Source organism: Bos indicus, chromosome 11 (assembly GCF_029378745.1).
Source record: "Bos indicus isolate NIAB-ARS_2022 breed Sahiwal x Tharparkar chromosome 11, NIAB-ARS_B.indTharparkar_mat_pri_1.0, whole genome shotgun sequence".
Taxonomy (NCBI): domain Eukaryota; kingdom Metazoa; phylum Chordata; class Mammalia; order Artiodactyla; family Bovidae; genus Bos; species Bos indicus.
The window spans coordinates 49,923,639-49,951,160 of NC_091770.1; the positions used below are offsets into that span (position 1 = coordinate 49,923,639).

Below are 27,522 nucleotides of genomic sequence, written 5' to 3' on the forward strand. Positions count from 1 at the left end.
AAATTCCACATGCCAGAGAGCAACTAAGCGTGAATGCCACAACTACTGAGCATGTGTGCTGCAACTTCTGAAGCCCACATGCTTAGAGTCCGTGCTCTGCAACAAGAGAAACCACCACAAGGAGAAGCCCACACGCAGCAACCAAAACTAGCCCCCACTCGCCGCAACTAGAGAAAGCCTGTGCACAGCAAAGAAGATCCAGCACAGCCAAATAAATAAAAATTTAAAAAACAAACCACCCCAAAGTGGCTGCTCCATGTCAGCACTGGCCCAGCAACCTCTGAGGTGGCAGGGGCGCCAGTGCACCTGGGGGGGACTTGGCCAGTTTTCACTTGAAAATGTTAGTGGCTCAGTTGTGTCTGACTCTTTGCAACCCTATGGACTGTAGTCTGCCATGCTCCTCTGTTCATGGGATTCTCCAGGCAAGAATACTGGAGTAGGGAGCCACTTCCTTCTCTAGGGGATCTTCCTGACCCAGGGATCAACCTGGGTCTCTTGCTTGGCAGGCACCTGAGCCATCTTTACCATCTGAGCCACCAGGGAAGCCCAGTAGTTTTATCCTAAAGTGGAAAGTTCCTCTGTACTTGGGCAGGAGTGACCTGCTCTTTCCTGAGAGCACCACAGGCTCTTCTAAGAATTGCAATCCAGCCCCACAGGGTGGAGGAATGTCACCATGGGCCCAGATCTCATGCATTGGGCTCTTAATCTGGTCAGAAATGGAAGGACCTAGGGCCATGTGACTGACATGTACACTGGGCCTTTCATATTCATGTAAAGAGGAAGGAAGCCCTGATAGATGAGGAAGTCCTGGGCTCTGACTCTGCCCAACCCCTCTCTGCCCCTTCATGCTGGGCCCAACTCCTTACAAATGGGAAGCTGCCTCTCACATGCGGGAGGGGGAGTAGGCTTAAGATGTGAGGGTTAAACCCACTGCTTTCGCATCAGAGTTTAAATCACAAGCAGAAAGAAAGAACCCAAACACTTTATTCTAGGTATAAAAGAAATAAAAGCCACACTTGCTGCATTTACGCCAGATTACAAGTAAAGCCCTTTTGCTTATTTGTAAGTTATACAGAATTTTCTCCCCATTAGGGAAAGATCTCTGGTCTTGTTCTTTTTCAGCACAGAGGTGGGATGTTTTCACTCATTTAGCTGGCAGAGCAAAGCCGATCCTTTGGCAATCCAGTAATCTTTCGACCGCTTGGAGGGTAAGAGGACGGTCACCACAAAGTTGGTTGAATGACCTAGTTAAGGATACAAGGAAAAAAGTGTTAAAGAACAACCTCTTAATATAAAAATCATGGTACCAGGAGTCAAGACATCTGGGTTCTAGACCTGTCTGTGCCTCTAAAGAGGCAACAATCATCTGTGGATTTCAGTTTTATGCTCCATAAAATGAAGATGTTAGAACAAATGATCCTTTAGGACTTGTCCAGTTTAGACCTTGTATAACCTTAGAAATTATGTTTCAATCTCCCTTCAGTCTGTCTTTGAGCATTGCACTAGGATTGAGGCCTGAGCTTTTAGTGAGACTCAGGGGATGTGGTTGGTAGGTTAGGCATCCATCCATTTGTCCATCTGCTTGTCTGTCCATCCATCTATCCATTTGTCCATCTGCTTTTCCATCTATCCTTCAATCCATCCATCCATCCATCTGCTTGTCCATCCATCCATCCATCCATCTATCCATCTGCCCATCCATCCACTTGTCGATATGCTTGTCTCCATCCATCCATCCATCCATCTGCCCTTTGTTCCACCCAGCAGGTAGGCACTGGAGTCCTGAGTCAGAGGTATTTTGTCCTCACCTCTGAGACATCTGAAGTAAGAGACCAGTTTTGCAGTTTCTTCATCATGGGCCTGTGTGGATGAGGATGAGAAGACCTCAAGACCAGGATGAGAAGAAGAGAGCCTTGCCCTCAAGATGGGTGCTGCTATTTCTGGCATTCACAGCAAACTTCATCTGCCTGGAAGTTGGGGAGACTGGGGGTGTCCCCAGCAGAGAATGCCTACACCTCCCTTCTCCTTATCTTTGTATGTCATTCCCTGCATGTGCCTTGGTGAGTGCTTAGGTAACATTTTATAGCAGTATTACAGTAGATATATGTATAGCAACCATTTGTGTGGTTTGAGATACAAATCAGGTCCACACCTTGCAACAGTGATGTGTCTCTTGGATCTCTTTCGATGGTAGTCTCCCTCTGTGTTTCTTTTGCCACTCCTTTGTAATATATTTGTTGGAACAAACAGGCTGTTTGTCCCATAGCGCTTCCCGGAGTCTGGCTTTTGTTGACAGTGTCCCTTTGGTGATTTTACACATGTTCCCCTATCCCTCTAAGAGTAGTTAGATCTAGAGGTGTGATCACATTCAGGGTTGAGGTTTTTTTGGCAAGAATACTTCCTAAGTGGTGTGCATTGCCATCAGGAAACGCCTCGTGTCTGGTTGTCTTTTTTTTGAAAGGAATGTCCACAGAAGCTAATTATTACTTGTTTAGTTGCCAAGTTATGTGACTCCTTTGTGACCCCATGGACTGTAGCCTATCGGGCTCCTCTGTCCATGGAATTCTCTAGGTTAGAATATTAGAGTGGGTTGCCATTCCCTTCTTCAGGGGATCTTCTCGTCTCCTTCACTGGCATGTGGATTTTTTACCACTGAGCCACCAGGGAAGCTCAATTACTACTTAAAGCCATTATTTCATTTAGGTTAATTATTTAAAATTTTAATGATGATTAAGTCCATCTGTGATTTAATATTTGTAGTGATATGAGATAAAGATCTTAGTTTGGCATAACCAGTTGTCCCAGGATCATTTATGGAATAATCTCCCTCTTCCTGACCAATTTTAAATGATACTGCTATTACATGTCAAGTTCCCCATATGCACAGTGTGTTTCTGGGCTGTCTATCCAGTACAAAATTTGATCTGTTCACTGAGTCTTGTGCCAGTGCATTGTCATCCTCTTCCTGAAAACCACAGAGTTTCTGTTGGAATTTTAGCCAGTAATAAATAAGAGGAGAAATGAGTCGGTTAAAAAATGGGCAAAAGATTGGAACAGACACATCTGAGAAGATGTAAATAAGCACCAGAAAAGATGGTTACTGTCACTAGTCATTGCTGCTGCTGCTGCTAAGTCGCTTCAGTCGTGTCCGACTCTGTGCGACCCCATAGACGGCAGCCCACCAGGCTCCCCCGTCCCTAGGATTCTCCAGGCAAGAACACTGGAGTGGGTTGCCATTTCCTTCTCCAATGCATGAAAGTGAAAAGTGAAAGTAAAGTCGCTCAGTTATGTCCAACTCTTAGCGACCCATGGACTGCAGCCCACCAGGCTCCTTCGTCCATGGGATTTTCCAGGCAAGAGTACTGGAGTGGGTTGCTATTGCCTTCTCTGAATCATTAGGGAAATGAAAATTAGATACCACTATATTCTATTATCGGAGAAGGCAATGGCATCCCACTCCAGTACTCTTGCCTGGAAAATCCCATGGATAGAGGAGCCTGGTAGTCCATGGGGTCGCCAAGAGTCAGACATGACTGAGCGACTTCCCTTTCACTTTTCACTTTCATGCATTGGAGAAAGAAATGGCAACCCACTCCAGTGTTCTTGCCTGGAGAATCCTAGGGACAGGGGAGCCTGGTGGGCTGCCGTCTATGGGGTCACACAGAGTCGGACATGACTGAAGTGACTTAGCAGCAGCATATTCTATTATCTATCTATCATCAAGCTATCTGTCTGTCATCTATCATCTAAAATTAAAAGGACTGATCATACTAAGTGGTGGTGAGGATCTGGAGGATCTAGAACCCCCATATACTGCTGGTGGGGATGTTAAGTGCTGTGGCTGCTTTGGAAAACATTTTGGCTGTATCTTAAAAGGTTAAACATATACCTACTGCATGAGTCATCATTCCATTCCTAGATACTTATCCAAGGTAAATAAAGCATATATCCCTACAAAAACTTGTAAATACCATATTAATTTAAAAAATACCTTTGAATAATGTGTGTTTTAGACTTGTCATGGGAGTGGTAGATCATGTGACATGAGTGGCTACCTTAGTTCTATTCTGTACCTTGCCCTGAGAGGACATCCTTTAACTGAGAAAAAGAAATATCATCAGTATCTACACATCCTCCATTGAAATGAAAACAACTGTTTCAGTTCTTTTTGCCCTGCTCTCCCATCCCATATTTCTGTCATTTGGAAATTTAGTTCCAAGTTATTATAAATTCATTTCTATCATCAAATATTAAAGATTTAACTCTCTGTGTGTGTGAGTTTTAAATAGAGGATCAGTAGTGATTAATATAGAGACTGTGTGTGTTCAAGACAGTTGTTATTACAACTTGCCTTTCAGATGGTAATCTGGTTGCATTTGCCATTCTAGTTTAAGCTTGTTTATCTTCAACACTTTGAAGAGGTGTCTCTATTTTCTTTTTATATGCACTGTGGATAATGAGACATGTCTGAAGTCAATCTGAGTCTCATTTTCTGAAATTTTATTTCCAGCCTATTAATAATTTTATCTCTTTGAGAATTTTCTTTCTGATAATCATAAGTATCACTTTGATATATCTAGGTTTCTTTTAAAATTTGATTGTTTATTGGCTTGTTGTATATTTAAAAAATTACCTCTTCTATTTTGTGAGCTCTCTTAACCTGAGAACTCAAGTGTTTCTTCGGTTCTGGGAAATTATCAGCCACTTTTTCAAATATTATTGCTCTTTCATTTTTCTCTCTTTTCTCTTTACAGATTACCTACTAGATAAATGTTGGAAATTTTGACTCTTTCCACAGTGTTATGTTAAAAAAAAATTGCTTTGAGCTGTATTTTTAGGGATTTCCTCAGTGCATTCTCTTGGCTCACTCTTTAGCTATCTGCATTCAGTCTTTCAGCTTATCTGTTGATAATGGCTTTCTAAAGATCTGGTTCCTCTTTTTCAGGGCTGTATCTCAGTTTCAGGACTACTAAGATCTCCCCCTTTGTACCATGGCATTCATTTATTTATTTTAAAATCTCTTTCTATGCTGAGTTTCAATGTTTTAGTGTCTACTCATTTTGAAATTAGGAGATGTTGCTCAATAAACTATTTTCAACTCATTACCACCACCAGACTAATGGAAGCAAGCATTGATTTTATAATATTAATCTATACTCAGCATTAAAATGAATAGAATTTACAGCATTGATAAATTTGTATGTTATAAGCGGCCTTATTTTAAGACTGGCTAATTGATCCAATATCACCATTTGTACATTACAACAAAGCATTTGGATTTTGATTGTAGTCTGCATTTAGTCATTATTTATATGCCAATGTAAGAATGTCCTCACCTGTGGTTGAGAGGGTTCCTGCTCGAGCCCCTGTCTTATAAAGCGGGGAGTGGTAGAGTGTTGGGCTTGGCTCATAATTTTGTCGTGGTTCAAAATGCACCACGGGCAGCATCGGATTCATCTGTCCGGGCAGTGCATCTTCTATCACCATGTCCTTATTATCCCATCGAGAAGCATCCATGAACATCCCATGGACAAGAACGCCATCCTCAGGAGAGGGCAACTGAAAGATACGTAGACGTTCAGAGGTCAGAAGAGCAGGAGGGGTCGCCCTCTTGGGCCCCCTCCTAGTCCTACATCCTCAATCAGTTTGAAGAACTATTCTAGAGATTCTCTTATCCCTCACATCTTAGGGAGGAAAATGCCAAGGCTCCAAGAGGTGATATAGTTTGCTTTTCAGTTTGTCACCAAATCTCATACTGTTCACACTCTACAAGGCTGTCTGGTACATGGTACCCCAGGGAAACCCACTGATGGGCTTCAGTCTCTGATACCAAGATGTTAGGACTTTCCCCTTCTCATGGAAAGTGGCCACGGGGGCTGTGATTATCATCTGTTATTTTTAGCAAGGCCTTTCAAGGATCTGAGTGCTCTTCCAGACGATAGATTATGTATCTGTGACAATATTTGCAGAATGCTTATGGAGAATTTTTTAAAAGAAATTTTGTGAGAGAAAGAGACAGAGACCCTATCCCTCAATGTCCTGTGATTAGATGTCATCACTAGCGTCTAGTTTTTGCCAGGTGTGAGCTTTGTGTATCCTTCCTCAAACACTGAGTGAATCTGGCCAGTCCTGGGGCCCTAGATCTTTTTACAATTGGAGCTTCACACCTGCAGACAGAGGACTAAGCAGTGTGGTTTTAAGTGGTATGTTTTATAGTGAATCAAAGGATGATAAGCTCTTTTGGGTTGGACTTTACTTTCTCGCATCTTGTAGTTTGTCCCATGGATACAGCGTGGTGCAGTGGGCCTTCCTGTTATCGGGGCTGCCATATACACTTGTGCAGGTTTGCCTGAGTAGAGGCTGAAACCATCCTGCCATGCGCTTGTCAGGCTGTGTGTAGGAGTCATCTGCACACACCTCCAAGAGGAGTGCCTTTTCCTAAACGGCATGAAGGCAGCACTGGGCTGACAGTGGCCCTGTTGTTGCTAACAGAACTCCAGTTGTCTAACAGTCTCTTGCTGTGTTTTCTGGGAGGACCAAGAGATGGGCTGACTATACAGTCTGCAGCCTCCACAGAAGGCAGAGATTCCCAGGCATCGCTATGGCTCACTGAACATGACCCATGTGGAGACGTGTGTGTACTGGTATGGCTGGAGGGCAGAGACACCAGTAGCTACTGTGAACTTCTGTCTGTCAGTTGGCCTATGTGGCAGATATAGCATGCCAGGCACAGAGCAGGGCCAACATCCAGAATGGCCTGGATGAAGGCTTTTATGTGGGTATTGTCCTGCCCTCCTGCAGACTCATTATTCCTGACCTGGGCCTGCGACACTCTCCTGGCTGAGAAGGGTCTCAAAATAACAGTGAGTGCATTTCAAAATTGATTTCCTCCCTACTTTTACAAGCTAATACTTTAAGATAAAAAAATTTTGATGCTAAAACAAATGTTCTTAAAGACATAAACTCTTTCATTGGCATTTTAAGATAAAGGCAATTAAGAGGCATGGGGAATTACAGTATTTTGTAGAGTAATCCATGAATATGGGGTCAATCTTACCTTTGTGCATCTTTGCTATTCAGAGCAAAGACTAGATCAAGCAGATCTGAGTGGGGTGGATACTGATTAAATTACCCAGGAGAAATTCCTATTAATACTATGATATTTCAAGGAAAGCCACTAAAAGTCACATACCCCATATACACTGACCGGCTAGTGAATACATTCTTAGCAAAAGCAATCTGGAACAGATCTTTGATGTCATAGCACGCATAGAAAATGACATTTATAAGCCCCACTGGGATGGACAGGTGCTCTGGAGGCCGGAAAATGACATTTATAAGCCCCACTGGGATGGACAGGTGCTCTGGAGGCCCCCCCCCCCCCATCCCCATTGATATCTCAGTACATTGGAGGCGGCCAGCTCAGATGGGCAGCAGTGAGTCTCAGCCCTGGCTGTATGCTGGAAGCACCCAGGGAGCTTTAACAAGTAGATGACTGATGTCACTGGGGTGATTCTGATGCAACTTGATGTGGTCTGGGCATCAGGATGTTTTTAAAGCTCCAGAGACGATTTTAACCTGCAATCCAGGTTGAGATATTTTAGAGTAGGGGTTCTCAAACTTGAGAAGAACCCCCTGGAGGACTTATTAAAATATAGATTTCTGGATCCCAGTCCAGAGTTTCTGATTCTATCTGGAATGGGTCCTTGGGACCCATAAATAAATGCTAATTTACTTTACTTAAAAAAAAAATTAAGTATGTTGTGTTAGTTTCAGGCACAGCGATTCAGTTATACATATATATGTGTGTGTATATATATGTACATGTGTGTATCTACTTGTATATGTGTATGTGTTTAGTTGCTCAGTCGTGTCCGACTCTTTGTGACCCTTTGGACAGTAGCCCGTCAGGCTCCTCTGTCCATGGAATTTTCCAGACCAGAATACTGGAGTGGGTTGCCGTTTCCTCCTCCAGGGGCTCTTCCTGACTCAGGCAGGGATCAAACCTGCATCTCCTGTGTCTCCTGCGTTGCAGGCGGATTTTTTACCCACTGAGCCATTGAGGAAGCCTCATATACTTGTATATATATATTCTTTTTCAGATTCTTTTCCCTTACAGATCATTATAAAATATTGAGTATAGTTCCCTGTACCACACAGTAGGTCTTTGTTGCTTATCTGTTTTACATATAGCAGTGTATATGTCTTAATCCCAACCTGTTAATTTATCCCTCCTCCCCTCTCCCCACTTTGGTAACCATAGTTTCCTTTCTACATCTGTGGGTCTGTTTTCTGTTTTGCAAATAAGTTCATTTCCAATAAGTGCTCAGGTGATGCTGAGGCTGCTGCTGTGGGGATCACACTTCAAGAATCTCTGTTCTAGAGGGAGTAAACCATGTAAGCAAAGAGCCTGAACTGCTTCCTTAGTGCATTCCTGCCGGTTATGTAATGTAGTTACAGTTACATGATGTGTGAAGTTAGCATATCAGTTCTGCTAGGAGACAGCTGAGTGAATGAGGCAGGAAGGTTTAACTTCTGATAACAGTTATATACTGTGAGTGCGCTACATGGTGGTCACGTGACACCCGCAGTTTCATTGACAATGCATTACAACTCTGAAGTTGGTGGCATGAACCCTATTTTGCAAATGTGAACACTGAGGTGCAGACATGTTAATCATTGCTCTAGCACACACAGCTGGGGAGGGGAAGGCAGAATTTACCCAGGCCTGCTTGATGCTGAAACTCTGGTTTTCAACCTTTTGCTATATTGCCTCCTCTGGTGGCTCAGTGGTAATGAATTCGCCTGCCAATGTGGGTAGATGTGGGCTCAGTCCCTGGGTTGGGAATATCCCCTGAAGGAGGGAATGGCAACCCACTCCAGTATTCTTGCCTGGAGAATCCCATGGACAGAGGAGCCTGGCAGGCTACAGTCCATGGGGTTGCACAGATTCGGACACGACTTAGTGACTAGACAACAAATATTGCCTCCACATGAATGAGAAAGTTACTCTAAGTATCTAAAGAAATAAGCAGTATTGATGTAAAATATATTTCTACAGATCAGACTAATTTAGGTGGTTGCCATCCAGTCACTGGTAATTGGGAGCTTGTCTTGGGAGTCTGACATGACTGAAGCGACTTAGTATGTGTGCATGCATGCATGCTTGGAGGTGTAGACCCATCCTGCCCTCTCCCACTCCTGCGAATGGAAAGTGGAAGGGGTGAGGGAGGGGAGATTGCTCGAGATCCTGATGACAGTAGATAGAAGCTGCTGTGCTGTAACAACGGTCAGGGGGACAGTACCTCTGTGTCCATGGGCAGTTCTTGTCCAAACTGCACTGTCTTGGCAGCTTCTATGACTGTGGCTTGATCCCGATAGACAGGAACCATGTTGTACTTGAAGCTCAGCTCATCTATAGGCAAATTGTATTTCCGAGCGTGATTTTGAAGAGTTCCTATAAATACAAAAGCCAGAAAGCTGAGTTGCTATTATCCAAACATAGCTTCCACTTGCTTGGACCAGGATGCTCTAGCATTAAAGAGCTTCCTCTCCATCCAGAAGACCCAACCGTTAACATCTTACTCTGAATTACTGAGAGGGGTGGAGTCAAAATTTTGGTCCTGGTGGGAAAGAGAGGGAGGGCCAAGTCTAAAGTGCACTGCTCTGCCAATGGGGGAGACAAGCCAGCAAGGGCATTTCAGAAACCGATCTTCCCAACTTTTAACATCTTGCTTAGCTTGTCCTGTATGGCCTGTTTCTGGGCTGTGTATGATGGACTCGGGATGAGACAGATTAAGAGCTGGGCTAATTAGCATCTAGGGCTTCCCTGGTGGCTCAGTGGTAAAGAATCCACTTGCCAATGCAGGAGATGCAAGAGATGTGAGTTCAATCTCTGGGTCATGAAGATCTCCTGGAGAAGGAAATGGCAACCCATTCTAGTACTTCTTGCCTGGGAAATCCCATGAACAGAGGTGCCTGGCGGGCTATAGTCCATTGGTTGCAAAGATCTGGACAGGACTTGGAGACTAAACAACAACAAAATTAGCATCTAGGAGCCCAGAGGCCTTAATGCCCTCTGGGGCTCACTGGCCAGAATCTCTGAGGACCACTGGAGGAACAGCAAAAATATTTTTTTAGAGAGAAGGAAGCTGCTCAGAGTTGGAGCCAAAGAAATTGGAGAGCAGGTGGTGTCCTGAGCATGGGTCCCATGGGGACTTGGGGCAGCTGTGTGCATTCTCAGGGAAGCAGCTTTTAGACTTGTAAACTGAGAGCAGCAGGGATTAAGTTGTTGGGGGAATGCCTGCTATTTCTGCCATCCTTTTCCTCTGCAAGTGAGGAAGAGCAGGGCCTTGTTGGGCTGCTGTATAATCAATTCCCCTTGGTTTAGGCCATCAGCAATCATGCCATTTTCCCAGTTCCCAGAAACCCAGCACAACTCATCACACACTTATTGATTTTTTTCCTATGGGGATTTTTCTAGGGAAAGCAGTGATACCTGTTAGAAATCCTTGAGGAAAGAAGAAACCGGAGATCCAGAAGGACTTGGGCTGTCCTCTTTTGAGCCACAGCTAAAGGAGAAACATTATACTATAATGTACTTTTTTTTTTTCTGAGATAGCAACTGTCATTTAAGTCAGAGTTATATTTCTGAGGGTCTCTTAGGAGGTAGAATCTAAACCGATCCTGAGTTATCACCAGCCCCATTCTTACTGCCTGCCCTGTCCCCCTTCCTCACCTACCAGGCTGACCATAAACCCAGAACCTGGTTATTATGGAGGTTCTAGAAGAAGGCGATAACAGCAAGGTCACGCCTGGCCATTTGGACCCATGTCAGATTGGTTCTGTACCTCATGATGGGGGTCCCATGAACGAGATCTGAACCCCAAGGATGGCCTGGAATTAAAATGAAAAGTGGGGATAAGGGCACAGGGCAAACTACACTATAATCAGTGCATGATTTTCAAAGTGATGCTATTCCAGAAGTTTCTGTTTGGATTCAGATGATCCCTCAATGGTTGTCAATATTTCAGTTAGTGAGGGCTTCCTAAGGACCCCAGAGCCAACCATATTGTCAGACTGATCACACCCCAAAGAAGTAAATTTTCTTACGTCCACAAATGCAGTCCTCAGAATAAGGTCTTTGACCCAAGATCCTAGTGGCTTCAGGGATGGGTAGGCGGTATTGGACCATAGAGAGGGAACCTGGTTGTTGAGGAAACTGTTATACACCTTTTCCATTTCTTCAGACATCACCACCAATCCAGCAATGGCTTTGTTGAGTGTATCTAGAGAGGTCTGAAAGAACAAGAAAGGATTGGTGCCTTTCACAGATGTTTTTATCAGATGGGGATGACCCTCGTTCATGATGGCAGGTGTTGCCTTGGGCTGAAGGGCCCGCTTGGTGGCTGGTGTCCTCTATGCAGACACTCTGCTGGGTCAGACCTTCCAATCTTCATGCAGTTTTTACAACCTGTGACACAGAGGTGTAAGACCTTGGAGTGGGCATGGTTTAGGCAGTTAGTAGCATGATACAGTGAAGTGGATGGAGAAGGGAAGGTGGAGAAATGTCCCCCAAGCATTTTGAGAAATGCCACTGTCCAGCTCTCCTCCAGGCTGAAGGAAGAATGAGCCTTACGGTTAGTGATCTGGGAACCACGGAGGGGGCTAGGGTCATGGGAAGTACCTCCAACTCTATCCAGAGGGTGCCTGCAGCCCCAGCAGTTATAGCAGGAAGGGGAGATTCTTAGATGAGACCAGTCTTTCAGTTGATACCAGAGAGCTTCCTTATACTGGAAATACTTCTTTAAAGGTACACTCCTTATCCTCCCCTCATCTCAACAAAAGACAGAGGCTGGCAGCAGTCCTGGGAGACACTGGGCCAGCAGCAGCCATGGGAAATAAAAAGCACTATCTGCTACCAGGCTAAAGGTAAAGGCAGGGTGTATAGATTTGTATAGGGGTTTCCCAGTAGCTCAGCAGTAAAGAATCTGCCTGCCAGTGCAGGAGATGTGGGTTCAATCTCTGGTCTGCAAGATCTCCTGCTCCTGGAGAAGGAAATGGCAACCCACTCCAGTATTCTTGCCTGGGAAGTCCCATGGACAGAGGAGCCTGGCAGGCTATAGTCCATAGGGTCTCAAAAGAGTCAGACACGACTTAGCGACTAAACAACAACAACATAGATTTGTATATTGCTCTCATGGGTTCCAGTTTTGTGAAAACTGCTGCCATATACAGGGGAAATATTACAGGAAGATATTAGAGGGCAAATTTATGTTGATGAAAGTGTCCGATTCTTTGAGAACCCATGGACCATAGCCCACCAGGCTTCTCTTGTCCATGGGATTCTCCAGGCTAGAATACTGGAGTGGGTTGCCATGCCCTGCTCTAAGGGATTGTCCTGATCTAGGGATCGAAATCGCATCTCTTACCTCTCCTGCATTGGCAAGCGGGTTCTTTACCACTAGTGCCACCTAGGAAGCCCAAGTCCTAGGACCAGATGCAAATAGTTTTAGAGACAAGGTGACATGCGGATAAGACAGGGCTAGTCATCCTTCTATTCCTTCATGGAGTTTTTCCCCTCTTCGCATCTCTTCTCACAAGAGGCAGTGCTAGAAAAGAGGAGTTTTAAGTAGATATGCCCTTAGGATCTGAGGAACCATATGTAGCAGAGCAGAGGAAAAGAGCCTTTCAGTTCAGTTCAGTTCAGTTGCTCAGTCGTGTCCGACTCTTTGGACCCCATGAATCGCAGCACACCAGGCCTCCCTGTCCATCATAAACTCCCGGAGTTCACTCAGACTCACGTCCATTGAGTCAGTGATGCCATCCAGCCATCTCATCTTCTGTCGTCCCCTTCTCCTCTTGCCCCCAATCCCTCCCAGCATCAGAGTCTTTTCCAATGAGTCAGCTCTTCGCATGAGGTGGCCAAAGTACTGGAGTTTCAGCTTCAGCATCATTCCCTCCAAAGAAATCCCAGGGCTGATCTCCTTCAGAATGGACTGGTTGGATCTCCTTGCAGTCCAAGGGACTCTCAAGAGTCTTCTCCAACACTACAGTTCAAAAGCATCAATTCTTCGGCGCTCAGCCTTCTTCACAGTCCAACTCTCACATCCATATATGACCACAAGAAAATCCATAGCCTTGACTAGACGGACCTTTGTTGACAAAGTAATGTCTCTGCTTTTGAATATGCTATCTAGGTTGGTCATAACTTTCCTTCCAAGGAGTAAGCGTCTTTTAATTTCATGGCTGCAGTCACCATCTGCAGTGAATTTGAAGCCCCCCAAAATAAATTCTGACACTGTTTCCACTGTTTCCCCATCTATTTCCCATGAAGTGATGGGACCGGCCAGGGCCAAAACACCACTCGACCTTAGACACCAAAAATGGAAGAAGGTAGCAGAAGACATATCTAAGATGCGTGGAGAACACTTGAGTCAGATCGCTGCAAGGAGCAGGCCTCCAGTGCTGTCTAGATCAGTGGAAAGCAGACAGAGGTCACGTTGCCGCCAGTTCTCCCAGAGGCAGCGGCTGACAAGCAGTCATGTTCAGTGAGAAGAATGCACTTCAGATCTTTCTCCCTTATATTTAGAAGCCTACATCCCTGAGGGACCTCATCGGTCCCAGGACCTGCCTGGTCTCATGGTCCTGAACCATCAGGAGGCCAGTGAGCTCACCAAGATGGCAGCCCAAAGCCCCGGATGCTCCCACCCTCCCTTGGCCTTGTTGCCGCCACAGTGCAACCTTGCTGTTTGCTGGGTGAAGTGAAGGTGAGGCTGCGACACAGCCAGAGCCAGGCAGGAGTGGGCAGGGGTCAGGATGAGGGAGCTCTCTGGTGCAGGCCCAGCACCCCATGGTGGCCACTACCCTGCCTCTAATGGGAGTGCTCAGCTCTGACTCCTGATTGCCTTGCAGCCTGCTTCTCCCTGGGCTCCTCTTTCTTCTGCTTTTATTAGGTGAATTCTTCCGTTAGTGGTGGACACTACTGTTTGACCAGAGGGGATCACTTTGTTCCTGAGAGCCACATTAGTTCACTTGCATGTTCAAATATTCATGGAAGGTTTAGGAGGTGTCAGGCACTGGGGAGACAGAGATGAAGTGTTAGTCACTCAGTTGTGTCTGACTCTTTGTGACCCCATGGACTGTAGTTCGTCAGGCTCTTCTGTCCATGGAATTCTCCAGTCAAGAATACTAGAGTGGGTAGCCATTCCCTTCTCCAGGGGATCATCCCAATCCAGGGATCAAACCCAGGTCTCTTGCATTGCAGGCAGATTATCTACCATCTGAGCCACTCAGAAAGTCCCCAAACAGATATGAATTATGTATTAATACCAGTCCCTTTGTCTTCAAGTTCATTGTCTGCTGGGGGAGCCATACTCGTGGAGGAGTAATTACAAAGCAAGGTGGTATGTTGTACACAAATACAGTGATGGACACAAACATCTCAGGTGATGGAGCCCTGAGAAGGGGGCCCTGTCATCTGGTGGTGGAGGGAAGGACAGGTATTCCAGGAAGACTTTATGAGGAAGTGACATTTGGACTCATCCATCCTTAAGTGGGTGACCATGCATGAGGTGGAAAAGGCCAGAGATGAGCAGAATCCATCTCTTCTTCCTTTGAACAATCTGCTTGCCAAGTAGATGTGGGTTCAGTCCCTAGGTTGAGAAGATCCCCTGGAGAAGGAAATGGCAACCCACTTCAGTATTCTTGCCTGGGAAATCCCATGGACAGAGGAGCCTGGCAGGCTATAGTCCACGGGGTTGCAAAAAAGTCGGACATGACTGAACAACTAAACAATAACAGCAACCGCATTAGTTTTAGCTGGGCACAGAACAATCCAACACAGAGACCACATTTCCCAGGAACACTTGCACCTGGAGTGCTGCCATGTGATCAAGTTTTGGCTAAGGGATATAAGAATAAATGATGTATGCCACTTCTGTGTGACATTTTTATGAAGAAGCTGCTGTCCCTTGGCCCTCTTTCCCCTGTTTCAGTGGCTGGCAAAAGGGAACACTTGGAACAGCTCCTTTAGTACCAAAGGTGGAAGTCACCTGTTGAGGCTGGAAGAGCCAGCCTTCCAGTGGGATTCCTGATTAAACTGACAAAGCAAGAGTAACTACCTGCCTTAGGCAGGGGTTCCTCTGGGCTCTTCAGAGAGAGAAGTGAATTCCAATCTTGTTTTTGCCACTGTATTTGGGAATCTTTATCACAGCAGTTTAATCTATACCCTGATTCACTCAATGTAGAAGGTGATGCCCCCTTGCTTACTTAACTTATATGCAAGAGTAGTATATCATGTGAAATGCCAGACTAGATGAAGCACAAGCTAGAATCAAGATTGTAGTGAGAAATATCAATAACCTCAGATACACAGATGACACCACCCTTATAGCAGAAAGTGAAGAGGAACTAAAGAGCCTCTTGATGAAGGTGAAAGAGGAGAGTGAAAAAACTGGCTTAAAACTCAATATTCAAAAAACTATGATCATGGCATCCAGTCACATCACTTCATGGCAAATAGATGGGGACACAATGGAAACAGTGAGAGACTTTATTTTCTTGGGCTCCAAAATCACTGCAGATGATGACTTCAGCCATGAAATTAAAAGATGCTTGCTCCTTGGAAGAAAAGATGACAAACCTACACAGCACATTAAAAAGCAGAGACATCACTTTGCCGACAAAGGTCTGTGTAGTCAAACCTATGGTTTTTCCAGTTGTCATGTATGACGAGTGTGAGAGTTGGACCATAACTGATAAAAGCTGAGTGTCAAAGAATTGATGCTTTTGAAGTGTGGTGTTGGAGAAGACTCTTGAGAGTCCCTTGGATAGCAAGGAGATCAAACCAGTCAATCGTAAAGGAAATCAGTCCTGAATATTCATTGGAAGGACTGATGCTGAAGCTTCCATACTTTGGCCACCTGATGTGAAGAACTGACTCACTGGAAAAGACCCTGAGGCTGGGCAAAACTGAAAGCAGGAGGAGAATGGGATGACAGAGGATGAGATGGTTGAATGGCATCACTGACTCAATGGACATGAGTTTGAGCGGGCTCTAGGAGTTGGTGATGGACAGGGAAGCCTGGTGTGTTGCAGTCCATGGGGTCACATGACTGAGTGACTGAACTGACAAGGTGATAAGCTCTGACCTGACTAGCTGGCCTTCTGGTGCTGCTGTTTACCTAGTAGACCCAAGGTGAAGATGTCACTTATTCATCTGACCTAGTTTCCCCTCACGCCCATCCCACGAGCCTGGGTATTGTCAGACAACCAGAAACATTTGGAGACTTGATTTCCTAATAGGGAATAGTCAGTCTTTAAAAGATCTACCCTAGTGCTTCCCTGGTGGGCCAGTGGTTAAGAATCTACCTGCCAATGCAGAGGACATGGGTTCAATCCCTGGTCTGGGAAGGTCCCACATGCCACAGGGAAACTAAACCTGTCAGCCACAACTACTGAGCTTGTGCTCTAGAGCCCAGGAACTGAAACTACTGAGCCCACGTGCCACAACTACTGAGCCCCATGTGTCAAGTCCATGCTCTACAAGAGAAGCTGTCGTGATGAGAAGCCCATGCATTACAACTAGAGAAAGCCCACAAGCAGCAACAAAGACACAACACAGCCAAAAATAAAAATAAAGTTCATTTACATAAAAATAAATCTACTGTGGCTGTCCTCTCCAGTCTTATCACTGAGCCTTAATCCTGTGCCAGGTATTTGGCTCCCTGCTTGGCAGTAAAACTCCCCCTGCTACTGCTCAATAGTCAGTCTCTGTTTCCCTTATTAAAGTCATGCACAGAGAAACCAGGAAGTCCTGTAGCCATCATTACAAAGTCAAGGGCTTAGGAAAGTATTCCTGAGCATAAGGCAAAAGTTTAAATAGTTATTCTCAAATTTTAGTTGCAATGACATCGTCTGGCAGTGTTCATTTAAAATCCACATTTGCAGGAATTACTCAAGAATCCTCACTCGGTAGGTCTGGAGTGAAATCAGGGAATTTATACTTGGAACAAACAGCATAGTGGATCTTAATGCAGGTGTTTTATGGCCCATACTTCGAGAAACTTGGTTTTCATAGTCTTCACAAAGACTATGGTATTAAATGCTAACTAGACATTGGGCTTCACAGGTGGTGCTAGGGGTAAAGAACCCTCCTCTCAATGCAGGTTAGACATAAGAGACGTAGGTTCTATCCCTGGATCAGGAAGATCCCCTGGAGGAGGGCACAGCAACCTACTCCAGGGTTCTTGCCTGGAGAATCTCATGGACAGAGGAGTCTGGTAGGTTACAGTCCCTGGGGTCCCACAGAGTAGGACAGGACTGAAGCGACTTAGCATGCAAGCAGGCACTGGGAACAAGCACTGAGTCTGAATCTCTCATAACTGAGTGCTTAGGTCCCTGCTCAAATTCCTAAAGCATCAATCAAATTCTAAGGGTGCAAGTTAGGATAATGAAGGGTTTGTAATGCCCTGCAGTCATGAGACATTTTTAGAGAAAGGGAACACAGACTAGTGAGAGGAGGGTGAATTAAGGTTTAGACAAGTTGGGCTTGAATGGTTGTTAGCACATCGACGTGGAAATATTCAAGTGATGGGAATGGAAACGTCACATTGTTATACATGCTCCACAACACTTTGATCCCCAAGAGCAAGGATGGCAGTGAGCACTCATACGTGTATTAGCCTCAGCAGATTGTTAAACCGGTCCACTTCCTGTCCAAGAACAGTGGTCAAGGAGTTAAGGCGTCCTTGAGGATCCTTGATGAAAAGGCTCTCAGAAGCGTTTTCCATCTCCAGAATTTCTGAAATACACACGGCAGATTCATCAGATGGATTATCATTGATTTCTCTTATAACATTGCACTTATCTTAAGCTTTCTTAAAGCCCACTTCTCTTGTCCCTGGGCCCAGGTTGAACGGGAGTCAGGCTGTGCACACTTCAGGGGCAAGTGCTACATGGTAGACAAGGGACATCCCTGAGACCAGAGGTGCCAGGGGTCTCAAGTTGTCTCCTCTGCCTTGTGTGTACACAGGGTGTGTAAGTCTCACTCTTCCCTGCACACCCATGTTGCATCTAGTCACTCGGTCTTATCTGACTCTTTTTGTGACCCCATGAACTTTAGCCTACCCGGCTCCTCTGTCCATGGGATTTTCTGGGCAAGATTACTGGAGTGGGTGCCATTTCCTTCTCCAGGGCATCTTCCTGACCCAGGGATTGAACCCATGTCTCTGTGTCTCCTGCTTTGCAGGCAGATTCTTTACCACTGAGATGCTGGGGAAGCCCTCCACGTTGCATCTAGGCACCTAGGAGCAGAAGGGCTGGGGGCAGGACACCCCCCAAGAGAGAAGAGATTTGGCTTTTATCTTACTGTTGTTCAAAGGGACTGACTGGATTCTGAAATGATTCCATGGTTCAAACTGGATGAAAAATTGTGCTTTTCTCTTTTCCTATAATCCACCCAGTGGGGACTCACATAAACTCTGAACAAAGAAGGACCTGCATTCTCCTGACATACCTAAGCAAAGCATGAGAAGATGAGTGGTTCTGAGCTATGGACATTAAGTTCCTTCTAACCACTCATTTTGGCTGCTGTAGAAAAATCACACAGCAGTGTGGGTCAGTGCAAGCTCTTGGGTCCATAGGGCTGTGGTTACAGGCCCCTGCTCTTCTCCTTCTGTCTGTCCCCTTGGGCTATTCCAAATCTCAGTTCTCTTGTTTAGCCAACTGAACCTCTGCCCCCTCAGTCTCAACAGATGGCATTGCTTATCATTTCACAGCAAAAGTACAAACTTCATAAAGCATGGAGAGAAAAACCTCCTAGGTGTCAATGGAACTCTATGAAACAAGAACCTTTATTCTCCATTCATCTGTTCATCCATCCACCCATCATCCATCCATCTTCATCCCTTTTTCCTCCCAGTTCTCCATCTAGTGTTTATTAAAAAATGCTTTCTAAAATAATTCAGTTGCTTTGATATCTATAGAACTCTCTACTCAAGAAGAGATTCTTTTGAGGGCCTGCTTTAGGAGGAACATAACTGGCGTCTGAGGTCACATAGGTCTTTTTGGGGGGGCCTTTAGAGTATTGGTGGGACTTTGCTGGTGGCTTGGATGGTAAAGAATCTGCCTGCAATGCGGGAGACCTGGGTTTGATCCCTGGGTCGGGAAGATCCCCTGGAGAAGGGAATGGCTACCCACTCCAGTATTCTTGCCTGGAGAATTCCATGGACAGAGGTTACAGTTCATGGGGTCCCAAAAATTTGGAGACAACTGAGCGACTTTCACTTCAAGAATATTGGTAAAGCTTAGTGTGATTGTGAGCATGTGTGCTCAGTTGTGGCCAATTCTTTGTGACCCCACAGACCATAGCCCACCAGGCTCCTCTGAAATTGAGTTTTTCACCAAGAACACTGGAGTGGATTGCCATTTCTTACTCCAGGGGATCGTCCCAACCCACGGATTGAACCTGAGTCTTCTGCACTGGCAGGTGGATTCTTGACCGCTGCACCACCTGGGTGCGCTAGTATGATGTAATAAGAAATATGCATTTTGGTCTTTGTCTCCATCTTCTGGCCAGAGTGCCTAAAACCCTTATAATTTCCTCATTGATAAGAGTGATAGGAGCATCTTTTATATAATTATTGGTTTTTGACCCCAACTCCTGAAATAGCTCTTGATCAGTAAAGGTGAAAGGGGCATCTTTTATTATTGATAACAAGCCACTTTCAACCTCAAACTCAAACACCTGAGTTTATGTTAAGGAGGTGACTCTAGTACTGACTCTAGAGATGAGGGGCTGGTTGTCAGGCAAACTAACCATGTGATTAGAGATTTGGACACTCTAGCTTTACTCTCTGATCTCCTGGGAGAGGGGAGGGGCTGGAGGTTGAGTTACTTATTAAGGGCCAATGATTTAACTAATCATGCCTATGTATGGAAGCTTCCATAAAACCTAACTGAAGGGGTTTGGAGAGTTTCTGGATTGGTGAACACATCCATGTGCCAGGAGGGTGGTGTACCCAGACTCCTCAGGGACAAAATCTCCTGTCCTTGGGACTCTTCTGGACCTTGTCTTATGTATCTCTTTATCTTGTTGCTTATCTTTATCCTTTATAATATCCTTTAAAATAATCTGGTAAATGTAATTAACTGTTTCCCTGAGTCCTGTGAGCCAGTCTAGAAAATTACTGAACCCCAGAAGGGGCTTGTGGAAATCCTTGATCTGTGGCTGGTTGGTCAGAAATAAAGGTCACAACCTGAGGATTTGCAGTTGACTTTTAAAGTGCAGACAGTCTTATGGGTCTGAGCCCTTAACCTGTGGGATTTGTGCCCACTCTGGATAGTTAATGTCATAACAGAGTTGTAGGACATCCAGTTGGTGTCCAGAGAGTTGGAGAATTGCTTAATGTTGTGTAACCCATACACTTGGTATCAGAGTATTGTGAATAGAGACAGAAGCACAGTTTACTTTTATAGTCACTCATTTTTTTTCTGCCTCATCTTTCTTTTTCCTATAATGACATTTCCAACGATGAACAATACATTAAGACATCTAAATCTATAGTCACTCTAAGAAAAGCGTGAAAGTGGATCTTCGTGATCATTCAGAAACATCCCTTAACTCACCAGAAAATGAAGTGAAATAATAAATTATTCTTCTCTACTTCTCACTTCCCAGGTGGCATTAGTGGTAAAGGGCCTGCCTGCCAATGCAGGAGACATAGGAGATGCAAGTTTGATCCCTGAGTCAGGAAGATTCCCTGGAGGAGGGTATGGCAACCCACTCCAGTGTTCTTGCCTGGAGAATCCTATGGACAGAGGAGCCTGGTGGGCTACAGTCCATGGGGTTGCAAAGAGATGGACATAACTGAAATGACTTAGCATATATGCAGGCACTTCTCTTGTTGGAGACAAAAAGTGAAATGGATTCTAGGGCTGTCCAATAGAATATTTTATGAAGATGGAAATGTTCTCCATCTGCATTGTCCAATATGGCAGCACTTAAAATGTGACTAGTGCAACTGAGGAAATGAATTTTAAAGTTTAAGTAGCCACATGTGGCTAGTGGCTACTGTCTTGGACAGTACAGGTCTAGAGACAATAGGAACCTCAGAAAAAAGTCTTTTTAAAGTTATATTGGGCTAGAAACCAACTTTCTCTTCATGCTTCTGGCAGTTGAGATGTCAAGGGGCTGCAGGCTTCAGGGGCTGCAGGCTTCTAATCTATAAATAGAGGCCTCTACATTGAAAGAGCTCTCTCTCTACATAAAGAAAAAATTCTACATATTAAGCAGATATGGACACCTGCCAATCACTCAGCTTTCTGAGTTTATTCCTAAGAGTCCCATTACCCACATAAGCCAACAATTATTTACTACCTGGAACTCTAGTCCGGACAGAAGCAACAAGTTCTTGGACAATTTCATCATTGCTCTTTCCCTCTCCACCAGAAGAGGACCTTGGTTGAACCTCAAGTATAGTGTTGATCAAAGTGTTGGTCTCTTTGTACTACAAGAAGAAACAGAACAGTGAGGACCCAAATTCTCAAAAAAATAATTTTGCAGCACATACAGTTTATTACAGAAATAATAGCTGTTGCCAAAACCAAGGACATTTAATTTTTTTATGTTGAAGACAGAGTTGGTAAAATGTGCTCATTGGAAATGCATAGTATTTCATCTGTGGTGTTACAGTTAAACATTTCTGGTTGAATAACACTTTAATGTAACTGTCATTTAATCATAGTTTTTTAAATGGTTAAAATGATAAATTTTATGTTATATGTTTTACCACAATAAAAAATGGTTAAACAATTTTTGGCTAATTCTTTAAAAGGTAGTTATGAAAGTGAGGAAGAAATAATGAGAATTCAGGAACACGTGTACACCCATGGTGGATGCATGTTGATGTATGGCAAAACCAATACAATATTGTAAAGTAAAAAAAATAAAAATAAAAAAAGAACATACTTTTATTTAAATAATGTTACCTCAATTAGAAAAGTATTATAGAACATTATTAAAAATTTAGAAAACAGAAAAGTAAAAAAAAAAAATTCATGATTTGGCTTTTAAGAAATATTTATAACTTTAGTTTACCTGCCCCACCCCTGAATTAGCCATCTGACTATCAGGGAAGTCCTCACTGGCTCTTTCTAATGTGATTTATTTTTCCTTTGATTTTATGCTTAGAAATTCCTATTCCAAGATCAGTTAAATATTGTTAATTTTTCTAGATTTTTCCTTTATTCAGAAACATGGTAACTTCTCATGTATATTTGTTGGAATCTCTTAGAGGTTTTTTTTTTATACTGGTCATAACACTTATCATTCACTTACCCAAGAAAAGAATTCAGAACCTAGAATTACAGATCTTGATTGTAAAAATTATATTCTACATGACAGATCTTCTTTCAAACATTACTTTTGACATGTTCATTAGGTCCTAAACAACTGTAATGTTAATTACTTAACGCTATAGTTGAATAGTTTGATTTCCTTGCTCAGTGCCAACCATTTAATAGTGACTTTTCCGTTTTAGTTTATGCTTCCCAGGTGTTGCTAGTGGTAAAGAATCCACTTGGCAGTGCAGAAAATGCAAGAGATGTGGGTTTGATTCCTAGGTTGGGAAGGTCCCCTGGAGGAGGAAACAGCAAACCATTCCAGTACTTTTGCCTGGAGAATTCCATGGACAGAGAAGCCTGGTGGGCTACAGTCCTTGGGGCCACAAAGTGTCGGACATGACTGAGCACATACACTGTTTTAGTTCTTGACTTCTTGGTTAGTCAAAAGTTTTGAAACATTTAGAACAGCCAGGCCCAGCTTTCTTTACTGGTCTCTAGTATGCACCTTTGTAAGTGTAGTTTGCTGAGCTGAGGAAGGAATCATTCATATTTTGTCCATTAATACTCTATTGATGAGACAGAATTATCTAACCTAAATCAACTAAAGCAAAAAGAAGGGATATGTTGGCATATATAGCTGGGAAGACGAGAACTCAAGTCATGTGGGTTTCAGGCATGGATGGATCTGGCATTCTCTCTCCTGTTCATGTCTGGTTGTTTCTCTCATTCTTTCCTGTGGCAGATAACCTTCTTCATGTGGTAGGGAGAAGGGGTCAGGGGATCAGGGATAAGGGCACAGAATGCTGCAGATATGCAGCATCTTAGTCAGTCATTCCAGAGGAAAGACAGCCCTCTCCCAGTCCAGCATCTATATATCTTTTCACAGGAAAGGACTCTCATTCTCCTAGCATGGGCCATGGGCCTGCTCCTTGGACCAGGTCTAGTAGCTGGGTAATGCTGTGATGCCTGGGTCACATGCCCACCTCTGTGAAGGCAAAGAGTGGTTGGAGGTTTTACCAGAATCTAATAGACTGAGGAAGTGGAAGTTGTCCCAAAGGGAAGAGGTAGGAGTCGGGTGCGTACTGTGCCAGAAAAATGAAGGAAGGGAGGCTGGACAGAAAAATATACCTGGGGCCTGACCACATGCCTATTATCTTATTCTCAGTCATTTAGAACTGATGGAAAACACAAAAAACTACATTCACAGGTATACATTGCCAAGAATGCTACTCCTCCCCAAAGTCCTGACTTCTCACTGAATGCAGCAAGTCTATCATTTCCACACTCTTCTCTCTCTTCTTTCACCTCCACATCCACCCACTCTAGAGCAAACAGTCAGATGACTGAATATTAACACTAGGTTTGGCCACCTCTTTTTCCTCCTGAAAGTAGAATCAGGAAAAATGAGATATTCCAACTCTTGACTGAATGTGTGTGCTTAGTTGCTCAGTCATGCCCAACTCTTTGCGACCCCATGGACTCTAGCCCAGGCTCCTCTGTCCGTGGGGATTCTCCAGGCAAGAGTACTGGAGTGGGTTGCCATGCTCTCCTCCAGGGGATCGTCCCAACCCAGGAATCGAATCCAGGTCTCCTGCATTGCAGGCAGATTCTTTTACCATCTGAGCCACCAGGGAAGCCCTTCACTGAATAGCAAACCAATTTTTAGGGCAGAGAGCATGACATAGGTTTTGGATCATTGAGAAGTTCCACAGTTGTTTTGTACATGTTCCCTGATATCTAGGCTGATTTTACCCTCTAATTTGTCTCTTATTTGTACAGACAAAATTTAAATTGCAAAGAAAGGTGATTCCCTTCAGCTTCATGAGGCCAACGTAGTCTCCAGCATTTAGAGTATTCCAGGACCCCAGGGACATACCTCTTTTCATGGCTTTGGTTCACCTAAAGATTCCAGAACACGATAGGTAATAAAACTGGAAGGATATGGAAGGGACCGGTCATGGGGGAGTCTTGAGTGCCATGCTGAGGAACTTGGACTACCCTTAAGTAATGGCATGGCATCAGAGGGTCATGGAGGAGTAAAATTATCCATTTTGTTCTTTGGACCTACTGCTGTGGTCAGGTTCTTGTTATTCTGTTGCTAAGTCCTGTCCAATTCTGCAACTCCATGGCCTGTAGCATGTCAGGCTCCTCTGTCCTCCACTATTTCCCAGAGTGTGCTCAAATTCATGTCCATTGAATTGGTGACATTATATAACCATCTCATCCTCTGCCTCTCCCTTATCCTTTTCCCTTCAGTCTTTCCCAGCATCAGGGTCTTTTCCAGTGAGTCAGCTCTTCTCATCAGGTGGCCAAAGTATTGGAGCCTCAGAATTAGTCCTTTCAGTGAATATCCAGGATTCATTTCCTTCGAGATTGACTTTACTTGATCTCCTTGCAGTCCCAGGGACTCTCAAGAGTCTTCTCCAGCACCACCATTCAAAAGCATGAATTCTCAGCCTTCGTTATGGTCCAGCTCTCCATCCATACATGACTACTGGAAAACCATAGCTTTGACTATATGGATCTTTGTTGGCAAAGTGATGTCTCTATTTTTTACTATGCTGTCTAGGTTTGTCATAGCTTTTCTTCCAAGGAACAAGTGTCTTTTAATTTCATGGCTGTAGTCACTGTCTGCAGTGATTTTGGAGCCAGGAAGATAAAATCTGTCACTGCTTCCACTTTTTCGTCTTCTATTTGCCATGAAGTGATGGGACCAGATGCCATGATTTTAGTGATCTGGTCCTATGACCTTGATGAACTGTGCTTTCATTTTTAAATTTTTAAATTATTTTTAAAAAGTTAATATATAATAGCCAGGGAACTATATTCAATATCCTGTGACAAATCATAATGGAAAAGAATATGAAAAATTATATATATATGTATAACTGAGTCACTGCTATACAGAAGAAATTAAAATTGTAAATCAACTACACTTCAATAAATTTTTTTAAATTGTTGAGTCAAAAAATTGAGATATAGTTGATGTACAATATTATATGTTACAGGTGTACAGCAGAGTGACTCACAATTTTTAATGGTTATACATCATTTATAGTTATCATAAAATATTTCCTACTTGTGTTGTACAATATGCCCTTATAGCTTTCTAATTTTATACATGATAGTCTATACTTCTTAATCTCTTACTCCTGTTTTGCCCCCCACTCTTTCCTTTCCTCACTGGTAACCACTAGTCTGTTCTCTGTATCTGTAAGTGTGCTTCTTTTTTGTTACTTTCACAAGTTTGTCATAATTTTTGGATTCCACATATAAGTGATATCACACAATATTTCTCTCTGACTTATTTCACTCAGCATAATGCCCTCCAAGTCCAACCTGCTGTTGCAAACAGCAAAATCAATGATCCGTGCTTTTGAAGAGCAGTGTTTGATTTATCTGCCTTGGATATTTGCTATTATACTTTTATAACCTATTCATCTGTGGATCCATAAATCCTTGTATAATATGATATAAATATCCCCAGAATGGACAGAGAAGAGCAAAAGAGAAAGGACTGTCTGGATTACCATCCAAATCCCCGTATTATGGAAGACTAGCAGGTAGATTATGGACCAGGCAGAGGCTGGAAGGTGAGGAGGTGGTCAGTGACAAGAAGATACCTAACTATCTTAGGATCCCATGAAAGATCCAGAGACAACAGGTGGCTAAATTGGAACCAAATGCTAAAGCTGAGGTGAAACATTTATTTTATTTATTTAAGAAGATTATAATTTATACAACCAGTGAGATGCTTATGGATGTTTCAGGTTTATATACACAATATGAATATGCATTTAAGTTGAAAGGCCACATACCTGGTAAACTAGGTTGGCATTTTCATGCATTCCAAATATTTCTGGGTCGTCTATCAAAGGCAGGTTTTCAATGTAGTCTTTAAACTCTTGCAGGCTGTCAGCCAAGGGTGCAAAATAGATACCTGTTATTGAAAACACAGAAGGCAAATATGTCTTAAATGACTTTTGAGTACCGCCAAGTTTGGTGCTTCTCTGTCTGTTCAGATGGTGGCTGTCATCAGCTGCATCATGGAGAAACAGGGATGGTTTTTTGCAAGCCCCCTAGCTTTCATTGCTGTGTCAAATTCCTTTACGTTTTCTGGAGGCCTTTAGCATCTATCAGTGTCCTAACCTTTTAAGGTGTCATCTGCAGAACATTCCAAGATTCTAAGAATTCAGGCATGTGCTGCTGAAAGGTGTGTTCTGAAGTGATAAAACTTTGAAAACACATTTAGACAGAATGCAATCTACTTTAGACCAGAAATAGTTAAAAACGGTTATCATAGAATAGATATCTTTGTACTCTTACAACCAAAGCTGAAGCTATGACAATCCTGGACCACATATTAAAAAGCAGAAACATCACTTTGCCAACAAAGGTCCATATAGTTAAGGATATGGTTTTTCCAATAGTCACGTATGGACATGAGAATTGGACCAAAGAATTGGTGCTTTTGAACTATGGTGCTGGAGAAGACTCTTGAGAGTCCCTTGCACAGCAATGAGATCAAACCAGTCAATCCTAAAGGAAATCAACTCTGAATACTCATTGGAAGGACTGATGCTGAAGCTACAATACTTTGGCCACCTGATGGGAAGAGCCAACTCATCGGAAAAGATTCCAATGCTGGAAAAGATGGAGGGCATGAGGAGAAGGGGGCAACAGAGAAAGAGATGGTTGGATGGCATCACTGACTCAACGGTCATGAGTTTGAGATAGTGAAGGACAAGGAAGCCTGGCCTGCTGCAATCCCTGGGGTCACAAAGAGCTAGGCACGACTTAGCAACTGAAAAAGGAACAAAGCATGGGGATGGTGAGTGTGGGGGTCTGGGTGGTGCGGACTGGACACAGATAGCTCCTGGATGGAAAACTGAGGACGCTGTTAATGACTTCTTGGAAAAGGTCTTTTTCCATAGTATTGAAAAGTCACTCACCTGATTCAGAATATTTATAACCGTCTTGTAATGTTTCAGGAGAAAAAAATCTTTTCAAGACAGTACGAAGGCATCTTTGATCCCAGGTATCTGTAACTCTTCCACCATAGGTAATTTCACCTGAAAAGGAGTTTGCATTTAAAAATGTTGTTTGTTTTTAACTGATATGCATACCCACATTCTAATAGGTTTATTTATTTACACATTTGGCACATTGTCTTTCCAC

General features: G+C 43.6%; 1 protein-coding gene across 3 annotated transcripts in view; it reads right to left on the reverse strand.

Annotated features, from left to right (window-relative positions):
• Positions 1 to 966: 966 nt before the first annotated feature.
• DNAH6 (dynein axonemal heavy chain 6) overlaps positions 967 to 27,522 on the reverse strand; it is a 278,835-nt gene continuing 252,279 nt past the window's right edge. For 2 of the 3 annotated variants that reach the window (XM_070798839.1, XM_070798838.1), the window contains 9 exons: positions 27,297 to 27,416; positions 26,163 to 26,284; positions 21,380 to 21,509; positions 17,676 to 17,803; positions 11,113 to 11,298; positions 10,499 to 10,571; positions 9,306 to 9,457; positions 5,337 to 5,559; positions 967 to 1,244 (listed from right to left, as the gene is read on the reverse strand). In XM_070798839.1, coding sequence (XP_070654940.1) covers positions 1,141 to 1,244; positions 5,337 to 5,559; positions 9,306 to 9,457; positions 10,499 to 10,571; positions 11,113 to 11,298; positions 17,676 to 17,803; positions 21,380 to 21,509; positions 26,163 to 26,284; positions 27,297 to 27,416 — 1,238 coding nt within the window. In that variant the 3' untranslated portion in view covers positions 967 to 1,140. Of the gene's footprint in view, positions 1,245 to 1,808; positions 1,861 to 5,336; positions 5,560 to 9,305; positions 9,458 to 10,498; positions 10,572 to 11,112; positions 11,299 to 17,675; positions 17,804 to 21,379; positions 21,510 to 26,162; positions 26,285 to 27,296; positions 27,417 to 27,522 lie in introns of all 3 variants that reach the window. The other variant, XM_070798840.1, reaches the window with a different exon arrangement.